Source organism: Salmo salar, chromosome 06 (genome assembly GCF_965601325.2).
Source record: "Salmo salar chromosome 06, fSalSal1, whole genome shotgun sequence".
Lineage (NCBI taxonomy): Eukaryota > Metazoa > Chordata > Actinopteri > Salmoniformes > Salmonidae > Salmo > Salmo salar.
In genome coordinates this window covers 60,439,284-60,461,311 of record NC_138296.1, presented here as the reverse complement: position 1 = coordinate 60,461,311, position 22,028 = coordinate 60,439,284, and the positions used below count along the sequence as shown (strand labels likewise).

At 41.9% G+C, this 22,028-nt stretch overlaps 1 protein-coding gene across 8 annotated transcripts in view; it reads left to right on the top strand.

Annotated features, from left to right (window-relative positions):
- The window catches only part of LOC106607687 (collagen alpha-1(XII) chain), a 96,469-nt gene that overhangs the window by 3,210 nt on the left and 71,231 nt on the right, over positions 1 to 22,028 (top strand). For 7 of the 8 annotated variants that reach the window (XM_082976784.1, XM_082976787.1, XM_082976783.1 and 4 more), the window contains exons 3-14: positions 4,739 to 4,855; positions 5,131 to 5,274; positions 6,656 to 6,715; positions 7,970 to 8,230; positions 8,397 to 8,561; positions 9,138 to 9,311; positions 9,492 to 9,782; positions 9,897 to 10,499; positions 12,194 to 12,472; positions 12,600 to 12,875; positions 13,798 to 14,070; positions 20,258 to 20,527. The exons of the other annotated variant lie outside the window; for it this stretch is intronic. In XM_082976784.1, the coding sequence (XP_082832910.1) occupies positions 4,739 to 4,855; positions 5,131 to 5,274; positions 6,656 to 6,715; positions 7,970 to 8,230; positions 8,397 to 8,561; positions 9,138 to 9,311; positions 9,492 to 9,782; positions 9,897 to 10,499; positions 12,194 to 12,472; positions 12,600 to 12,875; positions 13,798 to 14,070; positions 20,258 to 20,527 (2,913 nt within the window). The remainder of the gene's footprint in view (positions 1 to 4,738; positions 4,856 to 5,130; positions 5,275 to 6,655; positions 6,716 to 7,969; positions 8,231 to 8,396; positions 8,562 to 9,137; positions 9,312 to 9,491; positions 9,783 to 9,896; positions 10,500 to 12,193; positions 12,473 to 12,599; positions 12,876 to 13,797; positions 14,071 to 20,257; positions 20,528 to 22,028) is intronic. 8 annotated transcript variants of the gene reach the window in all.

The window sequence follows — 22,028 nt, the reverse complement described above, 5'->3', positions numbered from 1 at the left end:
GATAATGATAAAGAAGCCAGATAATGATAAAGGAGCCAGATAATGATAAAGGAACCAGATAATGATAAAGGAACCAGGCAATAATAAAGGAGCTAGGTAATGATAAAGGAGCTAGGTAATGATGAATGAACTAGGTAATGATGAAAGAGCTAGGTAATGATAAAGGAACTAGGTAATGATAAAGTAACTAGGTAATGATGAAGGAACTAGGTAATGATGAAGGAACTAGGTAATGATAAAGGAACTAGGTAATGATAAGGGGCTAGGTAATATGATAAAGGAACTAGGTAATGATAAAGGCGCTTGGTAATTATAAAGAAGCTAGGTAATGATAAAGGAGTTAGGTAATGATGAAGGAACTAGGTAATGATAAAGGAACTAGGTAATGATAAAGTCACAAGTTAATGATAAAGGAACTAGGTAATGATGAAGGAACTAGATAATGATGAAGGAACTAGGTAATGATGAAGGAACTAGGTAATGATAAAGGAGCTAGGTAATGATAAAGGAGCTAGGCAATGATAAAGGAGCTACAGTAGGCAACGATAAAGGAGCTAGGTAGTGATAAAGGAGCTAGGTAATGATAAAGGAGTTAGGTGTGGATGAAGGAACTAGGTAATGATAAAGTAACAAGTTAATGATAAAGGAACTAGGTAATGATGAAGGAACTACGTAATGATAAAGGAACTAAGTAATGATGAAGGAACTAGGTAATGATGAAGGAACTAGATAATGATAAAGGAGCTAGGTAATGATAAAGGAGCTAGGTAATGATAAAGGGGTTAGGTAATGATAAAGGCGCTTGGTAATGATAAAGGCGCTAGGTAATGATAAAGGAGCTACGTAATGATAAAGGAACTAGGTCATGATAAAGGAACTAGGTAATGATAAAGGAGTTAGGTAATGATAAAGAACCTACAGTAGGTAATGATAAAGGAACGAGGTAATGATAATGGAAGGTACAGTAGATAATGATAAAGGAGCTAGGTAATGATAAAGGAGCTAGGTAATGATAAAGGAACTAGGTAATGATAATGGAGCTAGGTAATGATAAAGGAGCTAGGTAATGATTAAAGGAACTAGGTAATGATAAAGGAGCTGGGTAATCAAATCAAATTTTATTTGTAACGAAAACGCTCATCCTGAGGCGGTGCTCCTAGTGGCCAGGGACTTTAATGTAAGGAAACTTAAATCAGTTTTACCTCATTTCTATCAGCATGTTAAATGTGCAACCAGAGGGAAAAAAATTCTAGACCACCTTTACTCCATACACAGAGACGCTTACACAGCTCTCCTCTCGCCCTCCATTTGGAAAATCTGACCATAACTTCATCATGATAAAGGAACTAGGTAATGATTAAGAAACTAGGTAATGATAAAGGAGCTATGTCATGATAAAGGAGCTAGGTCATGATAACGGAGCTAGGTAATGATAATGGAAGGTACAGTAGATAATGATAAAGGAACTAGATAATGATAAAGGAGCTAGGTAATGATAATGGAAGGTACAGTAGATAATGATAAAGGAACTAGGTAATGATAAAGGAGCTAGGTAATGATAATGGAAGGTACAGTAGATAATGATAAAGGAACTAGATAATGATAAAGGAGCTAGGTAATGATAATGGAAGGTACAGTAGATAATGATAAAGGAACTAGGTAATGATAAAGGAGCTAGGTAATGATAATGGAAGGTACAGTAGATAATGATAAAGGAACTAGATAATGATAAAGGAGCTAGGTAATGATAATGGAAGGTACAGTAGATAATGATAAAGGAACTAGATAATGATAAAGGAGCTAGGTAATGATAATGGAAGGTACAGTAGATAATGATAAAGGAACTAGGTAATGATAAAGGAGCTAGGTAATGATAATGGAAGGTACAGTAGATAATGATAAAGGAAATAGATAATGATAAAGGAGCTAGGTAATGATAATGGAAGGTACAGTAGATAATGATAAAGGAACTAGATAATGATAAAGGAGCTAGGTAATGATAATGGAAGGTACAGTAGATAATGATAAAGGAACTAGGTAATGATAAAGGAGCTAGGTAATGATAATGGAAGGTACAGTAGATAATGATAAAGGAACTAGATAATGATAAAGGAGCTAGGTAATGATAATGGAAGGTACAGTAGATAATGATAAAGGAACTAGATAATGATAAAGGAGCTAGGTAATGATAATGGAAGGTACAGTAGATAATGATAAAGGAACTAGGTAATGATAAAGGAGCTAGGTAATGATAATGGAAGGTACAGTAGATCATGATAAAGGAACTAGATAATGATAAAGGAGCTAGGTAATGATAATGGAAGGTACAGTAGATAATGATAAAGGAACTAGGTAATGATAAAGGGGCTAGGTAATGATGAAGGAACTAGGTAATAATACAGGAACTAGGTAATGATAAAGGAGCTAGGTAAAACAATTAAGTGAAGGAAGTAACGATCAAGTAAGTAGAGATCAAGTAAAAATGAACCGAGAACTCAATTGTCTCCTCTTTCATTTGGAGAAAAGGGGGGCTTGATTTTCCTTCTTGTGTTCTTTTTCTGTCTGATGGAACAGAAAGACAAAATATGAGTGTCTCTAAAATGATTTTCCAAAAACGGAGAAAAAACATTCTTCAGAAGCTTCCATGACCATTCATATAGATTACAGATTACAGCACTGCCTTCTTCTCATTAAATCAGGCTATAATCAGGCTATAATATTCTGTTAGCATATCATATAGACCCCGTATTTTTTAAGAGAAGGCCTCTCTTTTTAGGAGACTGTAGCCTACACACTCGGACCTTGATGACCAGAACTAGAGGTCACAAACAGAGGTCATAGTAGAACCCCACCCCCACATTGGTATGTTCCTTGTTGAATGGCTTGACATGTTGAGACCAGGATGCTCACTGACCAAATCTTGAACTACTTGGAGAAACCAGAAACGAAGAGAAAGAGTCATAACTCCAACAAAACTTTTTGGCTCGTCGTTGAGGTTTGTGTGTGTGTGTTTGCGTGTGTTTGTGTGTGCATGCCTTTGTGGACTGTGTGTACATGCGCGTATGCCTGTGCTTGCTTGTGGTGTGTGTGCTTTAATGAAGAGCTTCGTAACAAGGAAAATGTGGGTAGTACTGTATGGTTTTGATGGGTCCATTTGGAAACAGAGAAGGAGCAGACCATGGCCCTTGAGTTGATCTGCCAGGTTGGTGGTTCTCATTTTTGATATCCTGTACTGGACAAGCTTCGCTCAGGTCATTTGCTGTGCAAATTTGCATTCAATTTGTCCTGAGTCATGGCTTTTCAACAATATTTTAGAATGATATTCTTGATCCCCACCAGCTTCCTTTATTTAGAAAACCCTTATTTAGACTAGAACCCCATACTTACCCTGCTATGCACCACTGCACTATCCACTGACACGTTATCTTGTTATAGTTAATCAACAAGCAGATTCATTTTAAACTACTACACATACGTCTTATCATTTACTGTATTTGTCATTTTAGACATCTTTAGACATTCTGTTATTACTATATAGGCTACTTAAAAGGATACTCGTGGATACCGTTTTTATGTCTCTGCATCAGGTATGAAGGAAGTTAGAGGTAGTTTCTCAAGCCAATGCTAACTAGCGTTAGCACAATGACTGGAAATCTATGGTATCTACTAGCATGCTAGCAGTTACCATAGACTTCCAGTCATTGCGCTAACGCTAGTTAGCAACTTCCTTCAAACTGCCCACGGAGACATACAAATGGTATCCATGGGTTCATCTGACTCTGGGGAAGTAGATAATGGCCTTCACTGCCAAAGGCACCCCTTTAATACTTTACTCTTGTTAATGCTGTTTTCTCTTAATAGCCTAACTTACTTACCCATCCCCCAACAGACGAATATCATTTAAAAATATTTCTAAAATATGTTCTCTGGTCTGTCTTGTACATGGAAACTTTTGTCCGGTTCCATAAGTTGTTACAAACAACTTTTCATGTACATGTGCATGATCTTCAGACAGTCCATTCACTGTGACCGATCACATTTATGGTTTGTTTTGCTTTTCTATTTGATTTGTGTTTTTCGAATGTATTTTTTCATTGTGGATTCTCACTACTCAGCGCTAGAGGGGTTGGAAAAGATGTACCCAATGGTCTTAAATGGCGTTGTGTATTCTTTTAAGAGGTTTGCAATGGATGGGAGTCATACACATGGGTCAATCAAAGGAAACAATGTGCTGAAGGCTATGTATAACTACATGTTGGCCTTTACACAACCATGTTATATAAGGTATGAGAAGACTCCATTGTAAAATCCATTTCCACAAAGTTTTATGAAAGGTGTATGTTTTTGTCGATTTACTCAGTTTAGGCATGACCTTATCAGCATGCAAAATGTTAGTTAGTCAATGTAAACAAAAGTAATTGTGCCCTTGGATATTTTTTTTGCCACCCTTTTTTTATTCTCCTTACTATATTGTATGTGCTTGAGTTGTTGACTGTGGTCGGACAGACATGGTCGGACAGCTCAAACGAATGTCATTTTTCTCCAAAATGACTGCTCGCGTCTCAAATGTTATGTTGCCTTGTTGTCACCTCTTGCTGTTTGCCCCAACAATGAATAGGATAACTTCAACCTTGAAGTGTTGATTGTTGGGATATGTGTTACCTACACCTTATGTTTTATCATAAATACACTTATTTTGCAAAAGCTGGAACTAACATCTGCAACTTTTTTTTCACAGTTGAACCACCTTCAGACTTGAGATTTAAGATTTTAAATGAGAACACAGTACAAATGACATGGAATGTTCCACTAACACGGATAGAGGGATTCAAGATACAAGTGGCCTCAGACACAGGTGGGTGGTCTGTTTTTCTGCAGGTCATCTCTCTCAACTTCACTACCTTTACTGCAACATTACCTGTGTAGTTTACAACAAGCAATCACTGCCATTGACATGACAAAACACCTACATTTCCTGTTTTCACCAATTCATTATGGGATCCACATATTAAACATTTCATGCACTGAACTCCTAAGATTGTTAAGGCATAAATTGCTTGATTTTGAGATTCAGAATTGTTCATTTCCCTAACCCTTAATTTTTAACTTGGTACTGTATTATTTCCATAGACGAACCAACAAAACATGTATCCCTCCCTGCCACTGCCACTGAGACCTCCATCACGGATTTGACGCCAGACATGGACTATGTAGTAACAATCATTGCATACTCTGGATCAGAGGAAAGTTTGCCCATCTCAGGACAGCTCACAAGTGAGTCGTTTACTATCACATCTTATGTAGACTATACTGATGAATGAAGAGAGTCACTGACGGTCACAGCCACTTGTTTAGTCTACTAGTGATTGATTCAGACTAGAGAGAGGAATGACACTGAATTACTGCATGGCATTTATCATAGAGACTGCATCCCAAATGACACCCTATTCCCTATACAGTGTACTATTTTTTTTACCAGAGCCCTGCGGGCCCTGGTCAAAAGTAGTGCACTTTATATGGAATATGATGCCTTTTGGGACACACCCCGCCCCCAGCCTCTTATTTCAAAACAAATTGTATTTGTCCCATACCGTGAAATGTTTACATAAGAGCCCTTTCCCAACAATGCAGTTTAAAAGTAAGAAAATGATCAAATAGATAAAAAGAAAATAGTAACACACTAAAATAACAATAACGAGGATATATACAGGCTATATACTAGGAGTACCAGTACCAAGTTAGTGTACTGGGATACAAGGTAGTTGGGGTGATTGATTGACATATAAGTAGGGGGTAAAAAGCAGAAAGTCCAGGTAGCTGTTCAATTAACTGTTCAGCAGTCTTATGGCTTTGAGGTAGTAGCTGTTCAGGAGCCTTTTGGTCCCAGACTTGGCACTCTGGTGCCACTTGCCGTGCGGTAGCTGAGAGAACAGACCGTGACCGTGACTTGGTTGGCTGGAGTCTTTGACAATTTCTAGGGCCTTCTGACACCGCCTGGTATAGAGGTCCTGGATGGCAGGGAGCTCAGCACCAGTGATGTACTGAGCCATACACGCTAGCCTCTGTAGTGCCTTGCGGTCGGATGCCGAGCACTTGCCATATCAAGCGGTGATGCAGCCAGTCAAGTTGCTCTCAATGGTGCAACTGTATAACTTTTTGAGGATTTAGTCTAGTGGTGAATGATTCCAAATGTATAGAAAGAGGAATGACAATCCATGGCCCTAACACAGAGGCAACCCCCCTCCCAACCCCCCTCTAACAGTGATTAAAGTATGCTGTAATGTAATATGAACTGCTTGGTGGGGAAGCCTCTTTGGCACCGGTCCTTAGTTCTGATGCTAGAGTCCTAAGCAGCCCAGTCCGGGTCTTAAGAGATTACTGAGAAAACTGCCGTAACTAATTGCATCAGTCCATTATAATTTGGGAGCTGGCTTCGCCTGCCTGCTCGTTGTGACCCCTAGTGGATTTGATCTTATTAGAGACAACCTCATCAAATATATACACAAAGTATATCTTTATGTATAAATTGTAGAATACATTTTTTTCCCATGCTACTAGTTGACTCTTTCACATTAAGGTGTTGTGGGTAAGGTTAAATATATTTATTCATTTTTTTGACTCACATTGTTCTTTTGTCTCGTTGCTTGTGTTTCAGTCCAATCAAGTGGCACAGCACAAGGAGGTCCCAGGAAACCACAGGTCACAGCCTCAGTCAGTAAGTACATTGCCTCACTGGCCTTTTCTTTTTCTGACACTTAACAGTTAACAACATTTTCCAGTTTGTTCATAGGCTACAGTCTTTTTTTTATTTCTCTTATTGTGCCTGGTCTCTTTCCATTGGTGTGTGGTCGACAGCACAGTAGAGGGAGTTTCCACATATTATTCTATTCAATGCCCCATTGTATAGCCCAATCAGTTTTTTTTACTATATAAATCTCGCAAATATTGATCATAACGTTGCTGCCTGTCATAGTCAGGCTGTCAATCATGCTAAGTGAAGGAGTTTGCAGTGTGGGGGTCAGTGGTGTGGAGCTAACACCTGTGTCAGGACGCAGGACCTCTGGTGCTGGAGCGAAAGAGTACACAGCCAGGTTGAGAAAAGTGGAAACCATTACAGATACAGCTCTTTACAAGAGCACTGTGGCCTCCCCCCAGATGATGCATGCTTACTGCTACTTGGGAAAACCTCTCTCTCAGACTTTATTTCTATCCAGAAGGCATACCTGGAAAATACCCTCCAGGTAACCCCCTATTCACCCACTGTACCTTCACTGTACCTTTCGTAGTGTTCCCAAAGACTGTACCCACTATGAGGGCTTATATCTCAAAGTATCACCCTAATAGTTTGTATAAACATTTGAGCTGGATGTGGCTGCTGGGCTTATATCAATCTGATTATTCTTGACTGCACTGTTGATGCCACTATCCCTAACCCGGTATCTGGTCTAGTGAGGATGGTGAATGACATCCAGCCTGTCAAATAAAAGTCTAATGAAGAGCCTGATGAATACAGTGCTGATTTTTGGTAGTGACAATGGTATTCTGTCAAAAGGGATGGCAATAACATCAACATTTTTATTGCATTCTTTCTTAGTCACCTTAGGGTCCTCTCTGAGCATTTGCATTTGCCAATAAGAAATATGAATTGATATTCCATAGTTCCTGTCTAGTATATGAGTGTTAAGAGGGTAGTTTTCCTTGTTTTCTTCATACAATAATGTTAAAACGGTGGACCAAAGTTTGCACCTGGAGGCTACTTTCATTGTTCACTGTATATTTTTGCCCAATGGCACTCTTCACATTGTTTTCTTTGGTCAATGATATCGCTATCTGGGACTTATAAAGCTACGGAAACAGGACATGCTTCTCTTCAGCTCAAATAATTTGCCTCTCCCATTTTTTCCAGTGTATGCTACTTTTTTTCATTTTCATTCTTCTCTCCTTCTCTCTACCACTCCTTCTCTCCCAGAGTGTTCATTCAGTGCCGTCACAGATTTGGTGTTCCTGGTTGATGGTTCATGGAGCGCTGGAAGAGACTTTAAATACATCCGTAACTTCATCTCCGCCATGGCGGGTGCCTTTGAGATTGGGGAGGACAAGACCAGGGTGGGCGTGGTCCAGTACAGCACTGATACCAAGACAGAGTTTAACCTCAACCAGCACGTGAAATGGGGCGAACTCCTCAGAGCCATCAACACACTGCCTTACAAGGGTGGCAACACCATGACAGGTACTTACCCATCCCGTGTACAGTACCTGGCTATACAATACACAATCATAACATAATACTAACTGACAAAGCCGTAGTTCGTCATTAACAACTCTCTTGAGGTTGGTAGAGTGAATCAAATGAACAATGTTACAACCGAAAGGGACGTCATGCCACTTTGTTACAGGTGAGGCCATGGACTATTTGCTGAAAAACACATTTACTGAGGCAAACGGTGCCAGGAAAGGCTTTCCCAAGGTGGCCATGATTATCACAGATGGGAAGTCTCAAGACCCTGTGGAGAACATCGCCAAGAAACTTAAGAACATGGGGGTGGAGATCTTCACCTTGGGTATGTGACTACAGGCTACCTTTCTGTCATCTAACCCTGTTTATGTCTTACTGATACTGCTAATCCTGTCTATATATATTCTATAGTCATGAGAGTAAATTGACCTATTCATATCACAAAGTAAAGGATCCTGAAACCTACAAGTTAGAATGGTATGAAATGTGTTTCACACATTTTTACCATGTTGTCATTCTTTCCAACTGAAGTTATGACATGGCCTGTTGAAAAATGTATATATTCCATAGTGAATCCAGCTGGTTGTTCTTAAAAGTGGAAAAGAAGGAAAGACATCTTGCTTCATTTCATATCTTTATAGATCACTTGTTTTATTCAGTATAAGCTCTCGAACCTGAGAAACTATGCCGCAATTAATTCCTACATTCGTAATCATTTTCATGTGCCGCCATTGACTTTAACAAGGAGTATTTTGACTTTATTGGTTTTAACTATGAATGAGTAAACCTTCTGAAACTGTTGGGAGATCAGAATTACAATGGTGATATGGAACATTTTCCCTAGTTTTTATAAGAGACCATATACATTTTACACCACTTTTTTGTTCTTTGTCCAATTTAGGGATCAAAGGAGCAGATGAGGACGAGCTAAAACAAATGGCTTCAACCCCCTACAGGACCCACGTCTATAATGTTCTCAACTTTGACCTTATCAAAAATGTGCAGAAAGAGCTCATTACCCATGTGTGCTCGGGGGTGGACGATCAACTCAACTCGCTCGTCAGCGGAGAGGAAGGTAAAATGCAGTTTTACGACTCAAATGTTGGAAGTGGTTTTGGCATAGATAACGTTGAAGAAATTATTAGAGATGCATGAATTAATGGGGGTTGATCAAAACTTTTCCAGCTAGGGAGAGGAAGATCATTTCCTAACAAATTCCTGTCGTGATTTCTTTGTTGGGATTGTTCATTTACAGTTATTGAACCAGCATCAAACCTTAGAGTCATGGAGATGGCCTCCAAGTCTATGAGATTGACATGGGACAGTTCCTTTGGTGATGTCTCGGGTTACAAGCTCCAGCTGATCCCCATGATGGCCGGCAGCAAGCGCCAGGAGCTGTACGTTGGCACCAGCCAGACCTCAGTGATGGTTACGGGCCTGTCTCCAGACACAGAGTACCAGATCAGCCTGTTTGCCCTCAAGGGCCTGACCCCCAGTGAGCCCATCATGACCATGGAGAAGACTGAGCCAGTCAAAGTGTCCGTTGGTGTGTATACTCTACAACAATATCTTAAAGTCATACTGTATGTCAGTCATTGTTGTAGTCATCCAGTGGCTGATTTTGTCATTACATGACAGATGTTTTTGTGTCCTCTTCTAGAATGTTCTCTTGGAGTAGACGTGCAAGCTGACGTTGTCATTCTGGTCGACGGCTCATACAGTATCGGACTGTCCAACTTCGCTAAAGTCAGAGCTTTCCTGGAGGTGCTGGTGAACTCCTTTGACATCGGACCGGACAAGGTTCAGATCAGCTTGGTTCAGTACAGCAGGGACGCTCACACTGAGTTCTACCTGAACACCCACCACGACATGAGCGCTGTGGTCAATGCCGTCCGGACGTTCCCCTACCGTGGCGGTTCCACCAACACCGGAAGGGCCATGACCTATGTCAGGGAGAAGATCTTCTTGACCAACCGAGGATCGCGGCCAAACGTCCCCCGCGTCACTATCCTCATCACAGACGGGAAGTCGTCCGACTCCTTCAAGGACCCGGCCACCAAGCTGAAGAAAGCAGACGTGGAGATCTTTGCAGTGGGCGTGAAGGACGCTGTGAGGTCTGAACTGGAAGCCATTGCTACCGAGCCTGTGGAGACCCATGTGTACACCGTGGAGGACTTTGACGCCTTCCAGAGGATCTCCAAAGAGCTCACCCAGTCCATCTGCCTGAGGATTGAGCAGGAGCTCCTCAACATCAAGAAGAAAAGTGAGTAGGACCCTCTCTATATCTGCATGATGTAGTTCTTTTTGTTAGTCAGTAAACCCATGCCAACTGTACTCAAGTGAAGATAATGGTTAAAAATAATAGTAATTAGGTGGGTGCTTACATTTGTTGTATTTCACACTCATATCGCATATCCCACTCCCCCTGAGACACCCTCTGAGAGTAGAGTCAAAGCCAGCGATCAGCCATTATTGATAGCGTCCCTGGAGCAGTTAGGATTAAGTGCCTTGCTCAAGTGCACATCGACATATTTTTCACCTAGCCGGCTCTGGGATTTGAACCAGTGATCTTTCGGTTACTGGCCCAACTCTCCAAACCGCTAGGCTACAGTAAGTAAAAGAATTTCTTAGCTAAATAGAATGTCTTGCAAACAAGAAATATGGGGGACATTTGTGTATGCCATAGATTCTCAATGGAGATAATGGCCCAGCACCCAGTATTTCCAAAGTCTAAGATGTTAATGGAAGTGTCTTAGATACAGTATGTTTGCAATACAAAAATAAATGCTAGCATTCATTGAATTACATAGTAAAAGTAAATCCGTGGCACTTCAATTCGTATGATATGTTATGTTTCGTATGGTATGTATTCATTTGTGGAAGTCCATCATCCATGTGACAAATTACAATTCGTATGATATGTTATGAATTGCAGTTCATACAATATTTTACAAATTGCAATTCGTACAATACGTTATGAATTTTCAAAACGTATGATATGTTACAAATTCCAATTTTTTGCTAGGCTAGGGGTTAGGGTAAAGGGTTAAGGTTAGTGTTAAGGTTAGGTTAGCTAGCATGCTAAGTAGTTGCAAAGTAGCTTGTGATGAGATTCGAACAGTGTGTAAAGTGTGAAGCTAACATCTGGCACAGTATCATACAGCGCCATATGGCAGCAAGCAAGGAGCACAGTTTTCCGATGTATAACTTACATCCGAAACATTAGTCCGTTTTTACGTTTTTGATATCTTGATTTTGAGCAAATAAACATCTTTTGAAATACTATACAGTATACTTGGGTAATTTGATGAATTGTGGCAAAAATGTTCACCTTTTTAAAATGTTTTTTACACTTTATTAATCAATGTAGTTTTGATCAACTGCTTCTATTTGGACAATTCGGAGAGAATAAATCTTGAGAAAATGACTCCCCTCTACCTTGGACTTGTTGGTCCATGACCTGAGAAGTAGAAGAGAAAATCCTAAGAGTGTATACAACATATGCTTGCAATTACATCTGTCACAATACTCTTTTCCAAAGTTATCATCTTCTGTTTAGCAATGTGTTACACACATGTAAAAACTCTTGCTCTCTTAGGGCAGTAAGATGACTTGCATGTGGAAATACAATACCAAATATTAGTCGCTCTGCATTACATGGCCAGTGTATTGCGTAACTCACACAAGGTTTGATTACTCATGATATATTCCTTATATAATAATCTATTATGACAACATAGAGAACTGTACACATACTGTAGAAAACAATACAGAGATTTTCACTAATGGAATAGAGATGTTTGAGTGTTATTGAGGCTCCATCCCAAATGGCACTTGATTCCCTATACAGTGCACTACTTTTGACCAGAGCCCAATGGGAGGCTGGGAATAAGGTGCCTTTTGGGACGGATCCTGAGTGTTGTGACCTAACGCGTAGTCATCTGCCATCTCCTCCAGGCTTACTCCCACCGAGGTCATTAACTTTCTCTGAGGTGGCTGTCAGGAGCTTCAGAGCCACTTGGGAGACTGATGCCCTCAATGTCCTGTCCTACCTGATCCAGTTCAGACCTGCTGCTGACGTCAACGGGGACTTTGTGTCCATATCCTTGCCCGGGGACACGCTCACCACTCTGCTGCCTCACCTCACGCCCCTCACCCACTACGAGGTCAACGTCTTTGCCCAGTACACTGAAGGAGACAGCTTCCCTCTGAATGGATTCGAGACCACACTAGATGGTCAGTACCATCAGACCAACAGATACCAACAGATAAAGAATTTGATGCCAATGCCTTAACTTCTGTTCGAATATTTGTATAACCTCTAAATTCCTTATGACCTCTAATCCCACCATCTTTGTTGCAGAACAAGGACCAGTGCGTAACCTGAGGGTTTCAGAGGAAACGACAGACAGTTTCCGGGTGTCATGGGCGGCAGCGCCAGGGGCGGTGGTACGGTACCGTCTAACCTATGTACCAGTCAGGGGTGACAGCACAAGACTAGAGACAGCCACCGTCGGCGATGAGACCACCATCGTGCTGCCAGAGCTCTTCCCCTTGACAACGTACCGCGTCATGGTGGCTGCAGAGTACCAGTCAGGCACTGGTGCTGAGATGAAGATCGACGGCACCACCAAAGAAGGTGACTAAATCTCTGCTTATGTAACAGGCATCACTGCGCTTGCTTAATAGTATAGCTTACATTCCTGTCCCTCACTGTGCTCGAACTAGGGCTCCTCTGCCTTACAACGTCTTAGCCAATTATGCTATAGAAAAGCTATTTGAGACCTTTCATGCTGGGGACTGAGGCTAGGAATCCTACTCCCTTATACCATCCCTCCAGGGGTGTGAACTGAACATGCCTGCCTTTTGTTTCCAACAAAGTTGACATTTTTTTCAACTTCATGTTCTACTGGGCTAATATTCCACCCAAAATTACTGTGTCATTATATTTTGGCGGGAAGGCATCACAAAGGGGTTGCAGTCTAAGGGGGGATTTTTTCGATGCATACCGGAGGTGTGTTTGCGTTTGTGTGTCCAGTAATGCTGTAGTTTACAGCGTCGGAGCCAACGGAGCAAGGGGAAATAAACAAAAATGTACTCTTATTCACCACGGCAACCACATTCTTCTCAGTGATTATCAGCTCTCAGAGCAGTTAGTGCCCGCGGACGTTCCAGCTCCTTTAAATAAGGCAGCTGTCTACTTCCAGAGCCTTACAAAGGGTAGAACGTATCCCAGCCTGTGCCTCTTTGGCATTCACCACCCAGCTGTTTCAGAGATGGATTTGTGTTTTTTCCTCAATCTTCTTTACAATGTTGCCCTTATTGTGCTATTCACTGCTTACCTTTCCAAAAATCAAAAGGTTTCTGTAATTATATGACTTAAGATTTGCATTAATGAAGACTTGTGGTCTTTCCAATCTGTCTTGTCTAATAACAGACTATAATCAGACTAAATTGGACACCTCAGCTAATTGGTCATATGCCATAGCCTACACACAACAACTTCAACTTTGATTGGCTCCTCATTGACAGCGTGGCTTTTCCCGCCTCTTCTCTCTCAGAGCTGGGATCTCCTCGTGACCTACAGGTCTTTGACAAGACCGTGTCCACCATGAAGCTTTCGTGGGCGGCGGCACCGGGCCGCGTCCTCCAGTACCGTATCAATTTCCGTCCGTCGGCGGGGGGCGAGAAGAAGGAGGTGTCGGTGAAGGGAGGGAACACCAACACCCTTCTGAAGAACCTGCAGCCTGGCACTGAGTACGATCTGGAGGTCAGCGCACGCTACTCCTCTGGCCTAGGAGACCCTCTGGAGGGGAAAGGAGCCACACTGGAAGGTAAAGCAGAGAGTTCCTAAAATTGTTTAATTGGAGTGCAGCTAGAGTGGTGTTTGTGAGACAAGGACGGATCCCAAAAAAACAGTTATTCTCACAAAAATGTATGTAAAGTGAACGGTTTGAACTACAAACTATTATGACCCCACTATGAAAAGCTGTAACTTTCATGAATACGCTCTGCTTTGCTATATAATGTTCACAAACCACACAAAAGTTGTTAGAAGGTAAGGGATTCGTCTACATAGAAGATCATAGGATATCTGAGGACATAATGTCTATAATACTGTAATAAGCTCACATACACTACCGGTCAAAAGTTTTAGAACACCTACTCATTCAAGGGTTTTTCTTTATTGTTACTGTTTTCTACATTGTAGAATAATAGTGAAGACATCAAAACTATGAAATAGCACATATGTAATAATGTAGTAACCAAAAAAGTCTTAAGCAAATCAAAATATATTTACATTTAGCAGACGCTCTTATCCAGAGCGACTTACAGTAGTGAATGCATACATTTCATACATTTTTTTCTCCGTACTGGTCCCCCGTGGGAAACGAACCCACAACCCTGGCGTTGCAAACACCATGCTCTACCAACTGAGCCACACGTGACTGTGTTCTTCAAATCGCCACACTTTGCCTTGATGACAGCGTTGCATACTCTTGGCATTCTCTCAACCAGCTTCACCTGGAATGCTTTGTCAACAGTCTTGAAGAAGTTCCCAAATATGCTGAGCACTTGTTTGCTGCTTTTCCTTCACTCTGCGGTCCGACTCATCCCAAACCATCTCAATTTGGTTGAGGTCGGGGGATTGTGGAGGCCAGGTCATCTGATGCAGCACTCCATCCCTCTCCTTCTTGGTAAAATAGCCCTTACACCGCCTAGAGGTATGTTGGGTCATTGTCCTGTTGAAAAACAAATTATAGTCCCACTAAGCCTAAACCAGATGGGATGGCGTATCACTACAGAATGCTGTGGTAGCCATGCTGGTTAAGTGTGCGTTGAATTCTAAATAAATCACAGATGGTGTCACCAGCAAAGCACCCCCACAACATAACACCTCCTCCTCCATGCTTTATGGTGGGAAATACACATGCAGAGATCATCCGTTCACCCACACCGCGTCTCACAAAGACACGGCGGTTGGAACCAAAAATCTCCAATTCGGAATCCAGACCAAAGGACAAATTTCCACCTGTCTAATGTCCATTGCAACACTTTTTTGGTTACTTTATGATTCCATATGTGTTATTTCATAGTTTTGATGTCCTCACTATCATTCTACAATTTATAAAATAGTACAAATAAGGAAAAATCCTTGAATGAGTAGGTGTTCTAAAACTCTTGACCGGTAGTGTAGCTGCTGTCACAAACTCCACATAGTTGTTACTGACTAGCTGGATATTCATTTCCAACTGAGATTTTTTCTTTCTTCTACTTTTAGCACTCTTATAAATTTGTATCAGGTTTTTGCTTGGCAGACCTTATTTTTCATTGACATTTGTCAATAAAACTCATGAATGCAACCGTTTATGCCAAATGTTGTGTTCTACTTGTAGCCCTGGTTGTCCTGAAAAAAACATGGTATACAACTTCAATGTGAGGCTAAATCTAAGGGCAGAGGAAGCAGATGAATTTCAGCTTTTTCATTGTGGGAATCCCTGGGACCAACTGGGTTGGACAGACAGCAATGAGAGAGAGACAGCGTCAGCCATCTGGTTTTCCAATAGCTGTTTAAGTCAGCTCAGCTCCATCCCTCTGGATGCTGGAGATCATGTGTGCTTGTGTTTTGGCTGGCGGTCAAGCTGTTTGCCCCAGATCGCTGCCATAATAACACAGCTACTGTATCAGACCCAGTAGTGCTCACCTAGTTCTTTACCTGCCACTGTGGCCCATTTTCAATGGAATGGACTTTGAAGTAGCGTCAGAGCTGACATTTTTTTTACATTTTAGTCATTTAGCAGACGCTCTTATCCAGAGCGACTTACACTAGTGAATGCATACATTTCATACATGTTTTTTATTTATTTTCTGTGCTGGCCCCCCGTGGGAATCGAACCCACAACCCTGGCGTTGCAAACACCATGCTCTACCAACTGAGCTACAGGGAAGGCTATATAAAGCAGAACCACTAGGCTATATTAGACTGTTTTGGCAACAGTCACACATGCAATGCAGTAGGAAGGAGCAAAAGAGGAGTCTTAAACTGAGAACATCTCATCCGTTTTGCCTTTTCCACTAAATCCTTCCCTTTTACATTCATAAAAAAAATACCAAGAGCTTGACGTTAGCCAGCCTTCCTTCTCCAGGCTTTGGACAATGGTGCATATTTGAGTGGACCTTGACTTGGTGTGACTGGGAATGGGCCATGGTCCTTGAACGTGTCTGAGCCTGTCATGGAGGTTGGGCCGACTGGGGGAGGTCCGGGCCCCTGCTGGCTAACTTTCTTCTCTCCTGAGGGACGTGGAGGAGTCGCAGAGTCTCTGAGTTAGTTAGTTCGCTGACACAGCATCTGGGACTCTCTCTGCTTTCACTCACGCCGCCAAGCCGACACACACTGATCACTTTGTGCTGGGCTCCACTGGAAGGCTAGGGACTCAACCACTGGGAAGAACCTATGGTATGTTTCAATTCCCAACTGAAAACAGTGGATTTGGTGTATTGGAATTTCTCCCACTGTAACAATGTTCTGTGAATTCCTAAAACAAAACTGAACCGTAGTGATATATTGTAGAAAGCACGTACTGTAATGATGAATATGTACAGTATCTAGCTGCAAGGCCTCATAAACAGAGCGAAATCCAATAATGTTGGTCCCAGTGAGGTAGTGGGGATTTGGAGTAATGTTGACCAGGGGAGTCCATGTTGCGATTATTTGTCAGGCCCTATGCCTGGACGCCCTTAAGGGGTAGTGGACCCTCGCCCTGCTCAGGCCTGCGTCCCAAATGGCACCCTTGTGCACTGTATAGGAAGTAGGGTGCAATTTTGGCCGTACCCTAGGCTTGTCGATGGGGGTGGCCGTTTCTGTGGAGCATCCAGTTTGGCCAGCAACACACTCCAGCAGAGCTCCAGTCCCAATTGGGGGAAAAGGAAGACTTCTGACTTGGAGTTCACATTCCTTTTATTCTCACACTGAGGCGGTAAATTGACGGAGCACACTGTACGTTTTCCCCCACTAATTTAATATTTCGATGTGGTAGGAGGAGGACAGAATCATTGTAAGAAAACAAATGAAAAAGGAAATGTGGTGAGATAATGAATGTTAAAGACAGAGGAGGCGTATGGAAAGTGTTACCTGGGAAAATACTTCAAAGCTGTGTTAACGCTGGCCGCCTCCATACTGAGCACTCACCATCCACTTTCATCAGGGAGTGGGGATGATTAGGAGCCAAGACTGTGCCGGGAATCAAAAAGAACCAAAGCGAGGCATGGAAATTGAATCAACAACGAGCATAAAGGAAGTTGCAGGCCAAGTCAAGAGGTGGTTTACTCTTACTGGGACTCAGGCTCTGGAGTTATATGGTTGTCTTCCTTTAGGATAGATACCACCTTAGAATCCCCCCTCTCAGTGAGCTGAACGTTTTCTCCCTCCCCTATCTGGCATTTGTCAGAGTTTATAAAGGATTCAAGCTGCTGTTGTCTGACCCTCAAGGATGTCGTTAAGACAAACATGCAGTGGGCAGACTGCACTTCAGGACCTGCACTCTCCCTTCTATTGGACCAGGGTCTAAAGAATATGAAAGCAAGGTTCAAACGTCAAACATTAAGCTACAGCTTGTTTTGACTATGGTAATGAACTTTTAGGCCCTTTTGGCTTAGTATCAGTGCTGGATACAAATGCACGGCAGATTTCTCCGCTGGATAGAGTTTTGTCTTGAGTGTAGGACATTGCAACGTGCTTGATATGTCAAGGCCATTTAGAATTTCAAAGGCCTGAACAAAATCAATTCTGCCTGGTGTTGGAAGGTTACAGTGAGTGCAGATAAAATAGAACAGAACAATAGTGTATATATTTTGTTACGTTTCAACAATTTACTCATTTGATTGGCTTAACATTGTTATTCAATGTTATGCAGGCAGCCGTAAAATCACATAGTTGTTTATTCAGAAAATATTCAGAGCCAAAATAGTGGATAGTCTTTAGAGAGAACTTGCAAGTGCAGTGTTTAAAAGAAAGAGAGTTGAATTTACTGTGGTTTTGTTCAGTTTTGCCTTATAATAGGGTTGAGTGGGTTTCAGGCCGGGTCGCCGAGCGCCAGATTCCCTGCGAGAGCCGCCTGTGGTTTGATATTTAGAAAACCTCCAGACTCCCTCCCAGACATTGAAAGTGAGAGCTAATGGCAGTGGCTGCTGCTGTGCCTCTGTGGTGGAGACGGAGAGCCTGCCCATGTGGACTGAGGCAGTACATGTCCAGTAAAATGAAGGAAATTAGATTTTAGCCGGGACTGGAATGGGTTGCTTCAGAGGAATATTATGTTTGATAGATTCTTTTTGGCGTGGCAGTTGGAAAGACTTTTCCTGAAATCAGACGCAGCTTACTTGTTGATCTATAAAATTAAACACATGCTTAAAGTTAACATCTCTCCCTGTACAATTTTTGGTCAGAAAAAATAAATAAAAATCTTTCTTTCCCCCCTGAAGTATAACAGTACTTCCATATGTTTGTTTTTCAATATGAAAGAGGACACATGTTCACATGTTGATTTGATGGGGCGCCGGACGTTTGCGTTTATCGGTTAGCTTGTTTGGCTTCAGTGGTAAGACGAGAAAACGACAAAAGGTAATGGTTTAAGTCAGAATCTGCTCGGTGTACTCGTGGTGCCATGGTTAGATTGGTCACGTGTCTTACCAGTAAATATCCACCACTAGTCCTGCACTGGGCTATCCTAAAATGATTAAGAGAGTCTGTCTCGGATCCACCACACTATGAACCGAACTCAGGTTTTGATGATTCATGAAAATGTCATCTTGTATCTGGAGAGTAATACTGGCTGTGGTCCACTATAATCAGTTGACTGTGCAGTGCACTATCCATTACAATCCCAATATGTCCATTGGCAGAAAGTGAAGTGTTGTATGTCTAATGGCCACTCTCTGTTACATTGTAGTTACATTGTTGAGTTAGATCACTCGACCAGACCTTTTTCATTATTATCATAAACAGACAGAGTTTGTACTACTATGCAATGTTTTACCTCTATTCAACTCATGACCAATGTGGTGAGTTTGTTTTGCATCGCTCAGGTTCCCTGGGTCGGTTGAGCTATCGCCCTTAGGAGCAAACTCCACCCGGCAGTGGCACAGAGTGATGCAAAACGAATGCGCCCAATGTAACATATACAATGGAGATGCAGATTGTCACCGCCATTCACAAACCCCAGTCATGTCTATAGTCCCTGTAGACTGCTGGCTCTGTGCAGCATAAGCTCCATGTGTCTTTTCGCAGTAACATGAGCCATATGCACAGGAAATTAGTTTTGGTCTTGTTTAATGAAACAAATCTATATGTTAAGGCAAACATGCTTCCCTTGTCTGTTTTGTCACTTAGGAACAGTGGTGAGAACCCACAACATGACCATACTCTCCCATAGACCCATAGCTCCTGTCAGTGTCCTCCCTCCCTCCATCACTCTCTCCATCCATCCATCCAGTATATGAAGCAGATGTGCACTGTTGTCCTTTAGTTTATTGGGAGTCTCCTATAAGTCAGCCCATATGCCACAGGTCCAGTCGCAGTGAGAGGCATGTTTGTAATCCTAGATAGATATGTGGTATCTCTGCTGCTCTTTTGTCTTTATAGATGTGACTAGCTGTTCAACTATTCTGTCCTCTGGACACGGGTTTCAATGCTTTCCATTTTGAGTAGTCCAATTGGCCAGATGCAGTCAGACAAAATGGATGCTTAGATACAGCCGGGCTGTGGGGATTTGTCAAAGGCACTGAATTTCTATGTTGTTTGCAAAAGTGCATAATGTTTATGGTTCTAAGAACCCTTTTTACTTGTTTACGCAAGTTGATTTAGAGTTGAGCATTTTCTCTTCCTTTACTGAGAAGTGCATAAGGGCCTATCCATATAGTGTGTTGGAACGTTCATTGACTATCATTGACCAACCATTGTATCCTGTATCCTCTCCCAAATCCTCACCCAGAAATCTGATCTCTTTTCCTTTGTGTTCATTTCAGAACTGGGCTCCCCCAAGGACCTTGTCACCAGCGACGTAACGGACACCAGCTTTGCTGCGTCTTGGACGGCTGCCCCTGGAAACGTGAAGATGTACAGGATCCGCTGGAAGTCGTTGTACAGTGACGAGTCAGGGGAGAAGACGGTCCCTGGAGACGTCACCAACACTGTCCTGGATGGTCTGACACCCGAGACCCTCTACCAGGTGTCTGTCGCGGCCTTCTACGGCAGAGGAGACGGGGACCCACTGACTGGACAGGAGACCACCGATGGTAAGACTTAGTACACATTATCCTCCGTTCATTCTGTTTGTGGCCAGGGAAAGCTCTCAGTGTTGGACGTCAGAGGTGGACACAATGGCAGCATCCCAAATTGCACCCTATTCCCCGTATAGTGCAACACTTTTGACCAAGGCCCATATGGCTCTGGTCAAAAGTAGTGCACTAAGTAAGGAATCGGGTGTCATTTGGGACACAGTCAATCTCTCATCACTGCTAGGGATTACCAAAGTAATGAGTCACTCAACTGGTGTTAGTTGTGGCGGTTTGGATGCATCCATGAAGCATTTTGTAGATCTGTAGAACAGTTTGAAACTCTCCTTGGGCCATCACATATATTTTCATACAATAGCACTATGCCAGTGCCAAGATTGAGATTTTTTTTTAAAACAAATTGATAAAATATGAAAATATTCCATTCCAGTGCTCATCATCCTCACTCTCTGGAACTCTTTTCTCTTGGTGTCGGGTATTTTGGAAAAAGGTCATTTCTAAGACTCCCTTTTAAGCTGTGGTTTGCAGTGGAAAGCTGAGGTGGTGACAGTTATTATGCATTATGTGTTCTAGAATCTAAGATAACCTCACTTTTGTGGAGGGGATTATTATTTTTTTAATTATGCATTTGTTGGCACATGGCGTAATGTGTCCTATATACTGCTGTTAGGGTGCGTGGGAGCAGTATTTAGACACACTATCAAATCCACCAAACATCCCTCTATCCTACACATGGGAAATCACATTGATGGAAATGTCCTTAAACACTTGAGGAACCAGTGAGATGGTTTGATTAGACATTTGTAGATATGGAAAGTAATTTAGTTTATTGACTCTGGCAGGCCAAGTCAAGCATATTTTGAACAGTAAACAACCTTGAGACATTCTCAGGAGACCTCACCTTTCATATCCGTGCTTACCTCATTACGTTTGCACAGCGGAACCAATGGATCTCCGGTAACAGGGTTACAGGTTCATTCAGGTCAATCAACACATTGAGAATTTGGAGGTCATGTTTTTTCCACCAATAACAATCCTCCCAGTGAACGAATGAAAACTAGTGGTCTGACTTTTTTTCCTGGGATAATTAACTGTTTGGAAGGATTGCCTTTGGTTTGACTATTCTTCCGTGCCGAAATGGTGGAACAAATGCACCTTATTACATGGTCTATTGAGCTTAGCTTCATTCACAATAGGGGAAAGAGAAAGTTAAAGGTCCAATACAGCTGTTTTTATCAAAATATCAATTCATTTCTGGGTAACACTTAAGTACCTTACTGTGATTGTTTTCAATTAAAATTGTAAAAAATAAACAAAAATAACTTCTTAGCGAAGAGCAATTTCTCAAGCCAGAATTTTGCTAGGACTGTCTGGTAGCGGCCTGAGTGAAGGGTCTTAATTGGATGAGCCTAATGGGAGGGATATATTAACTGAAAACTAGCTGTTATTGGCAGAGAGGTTTGAAACTCTGTTTATTATTGGTCTATTGACTTATACCGCC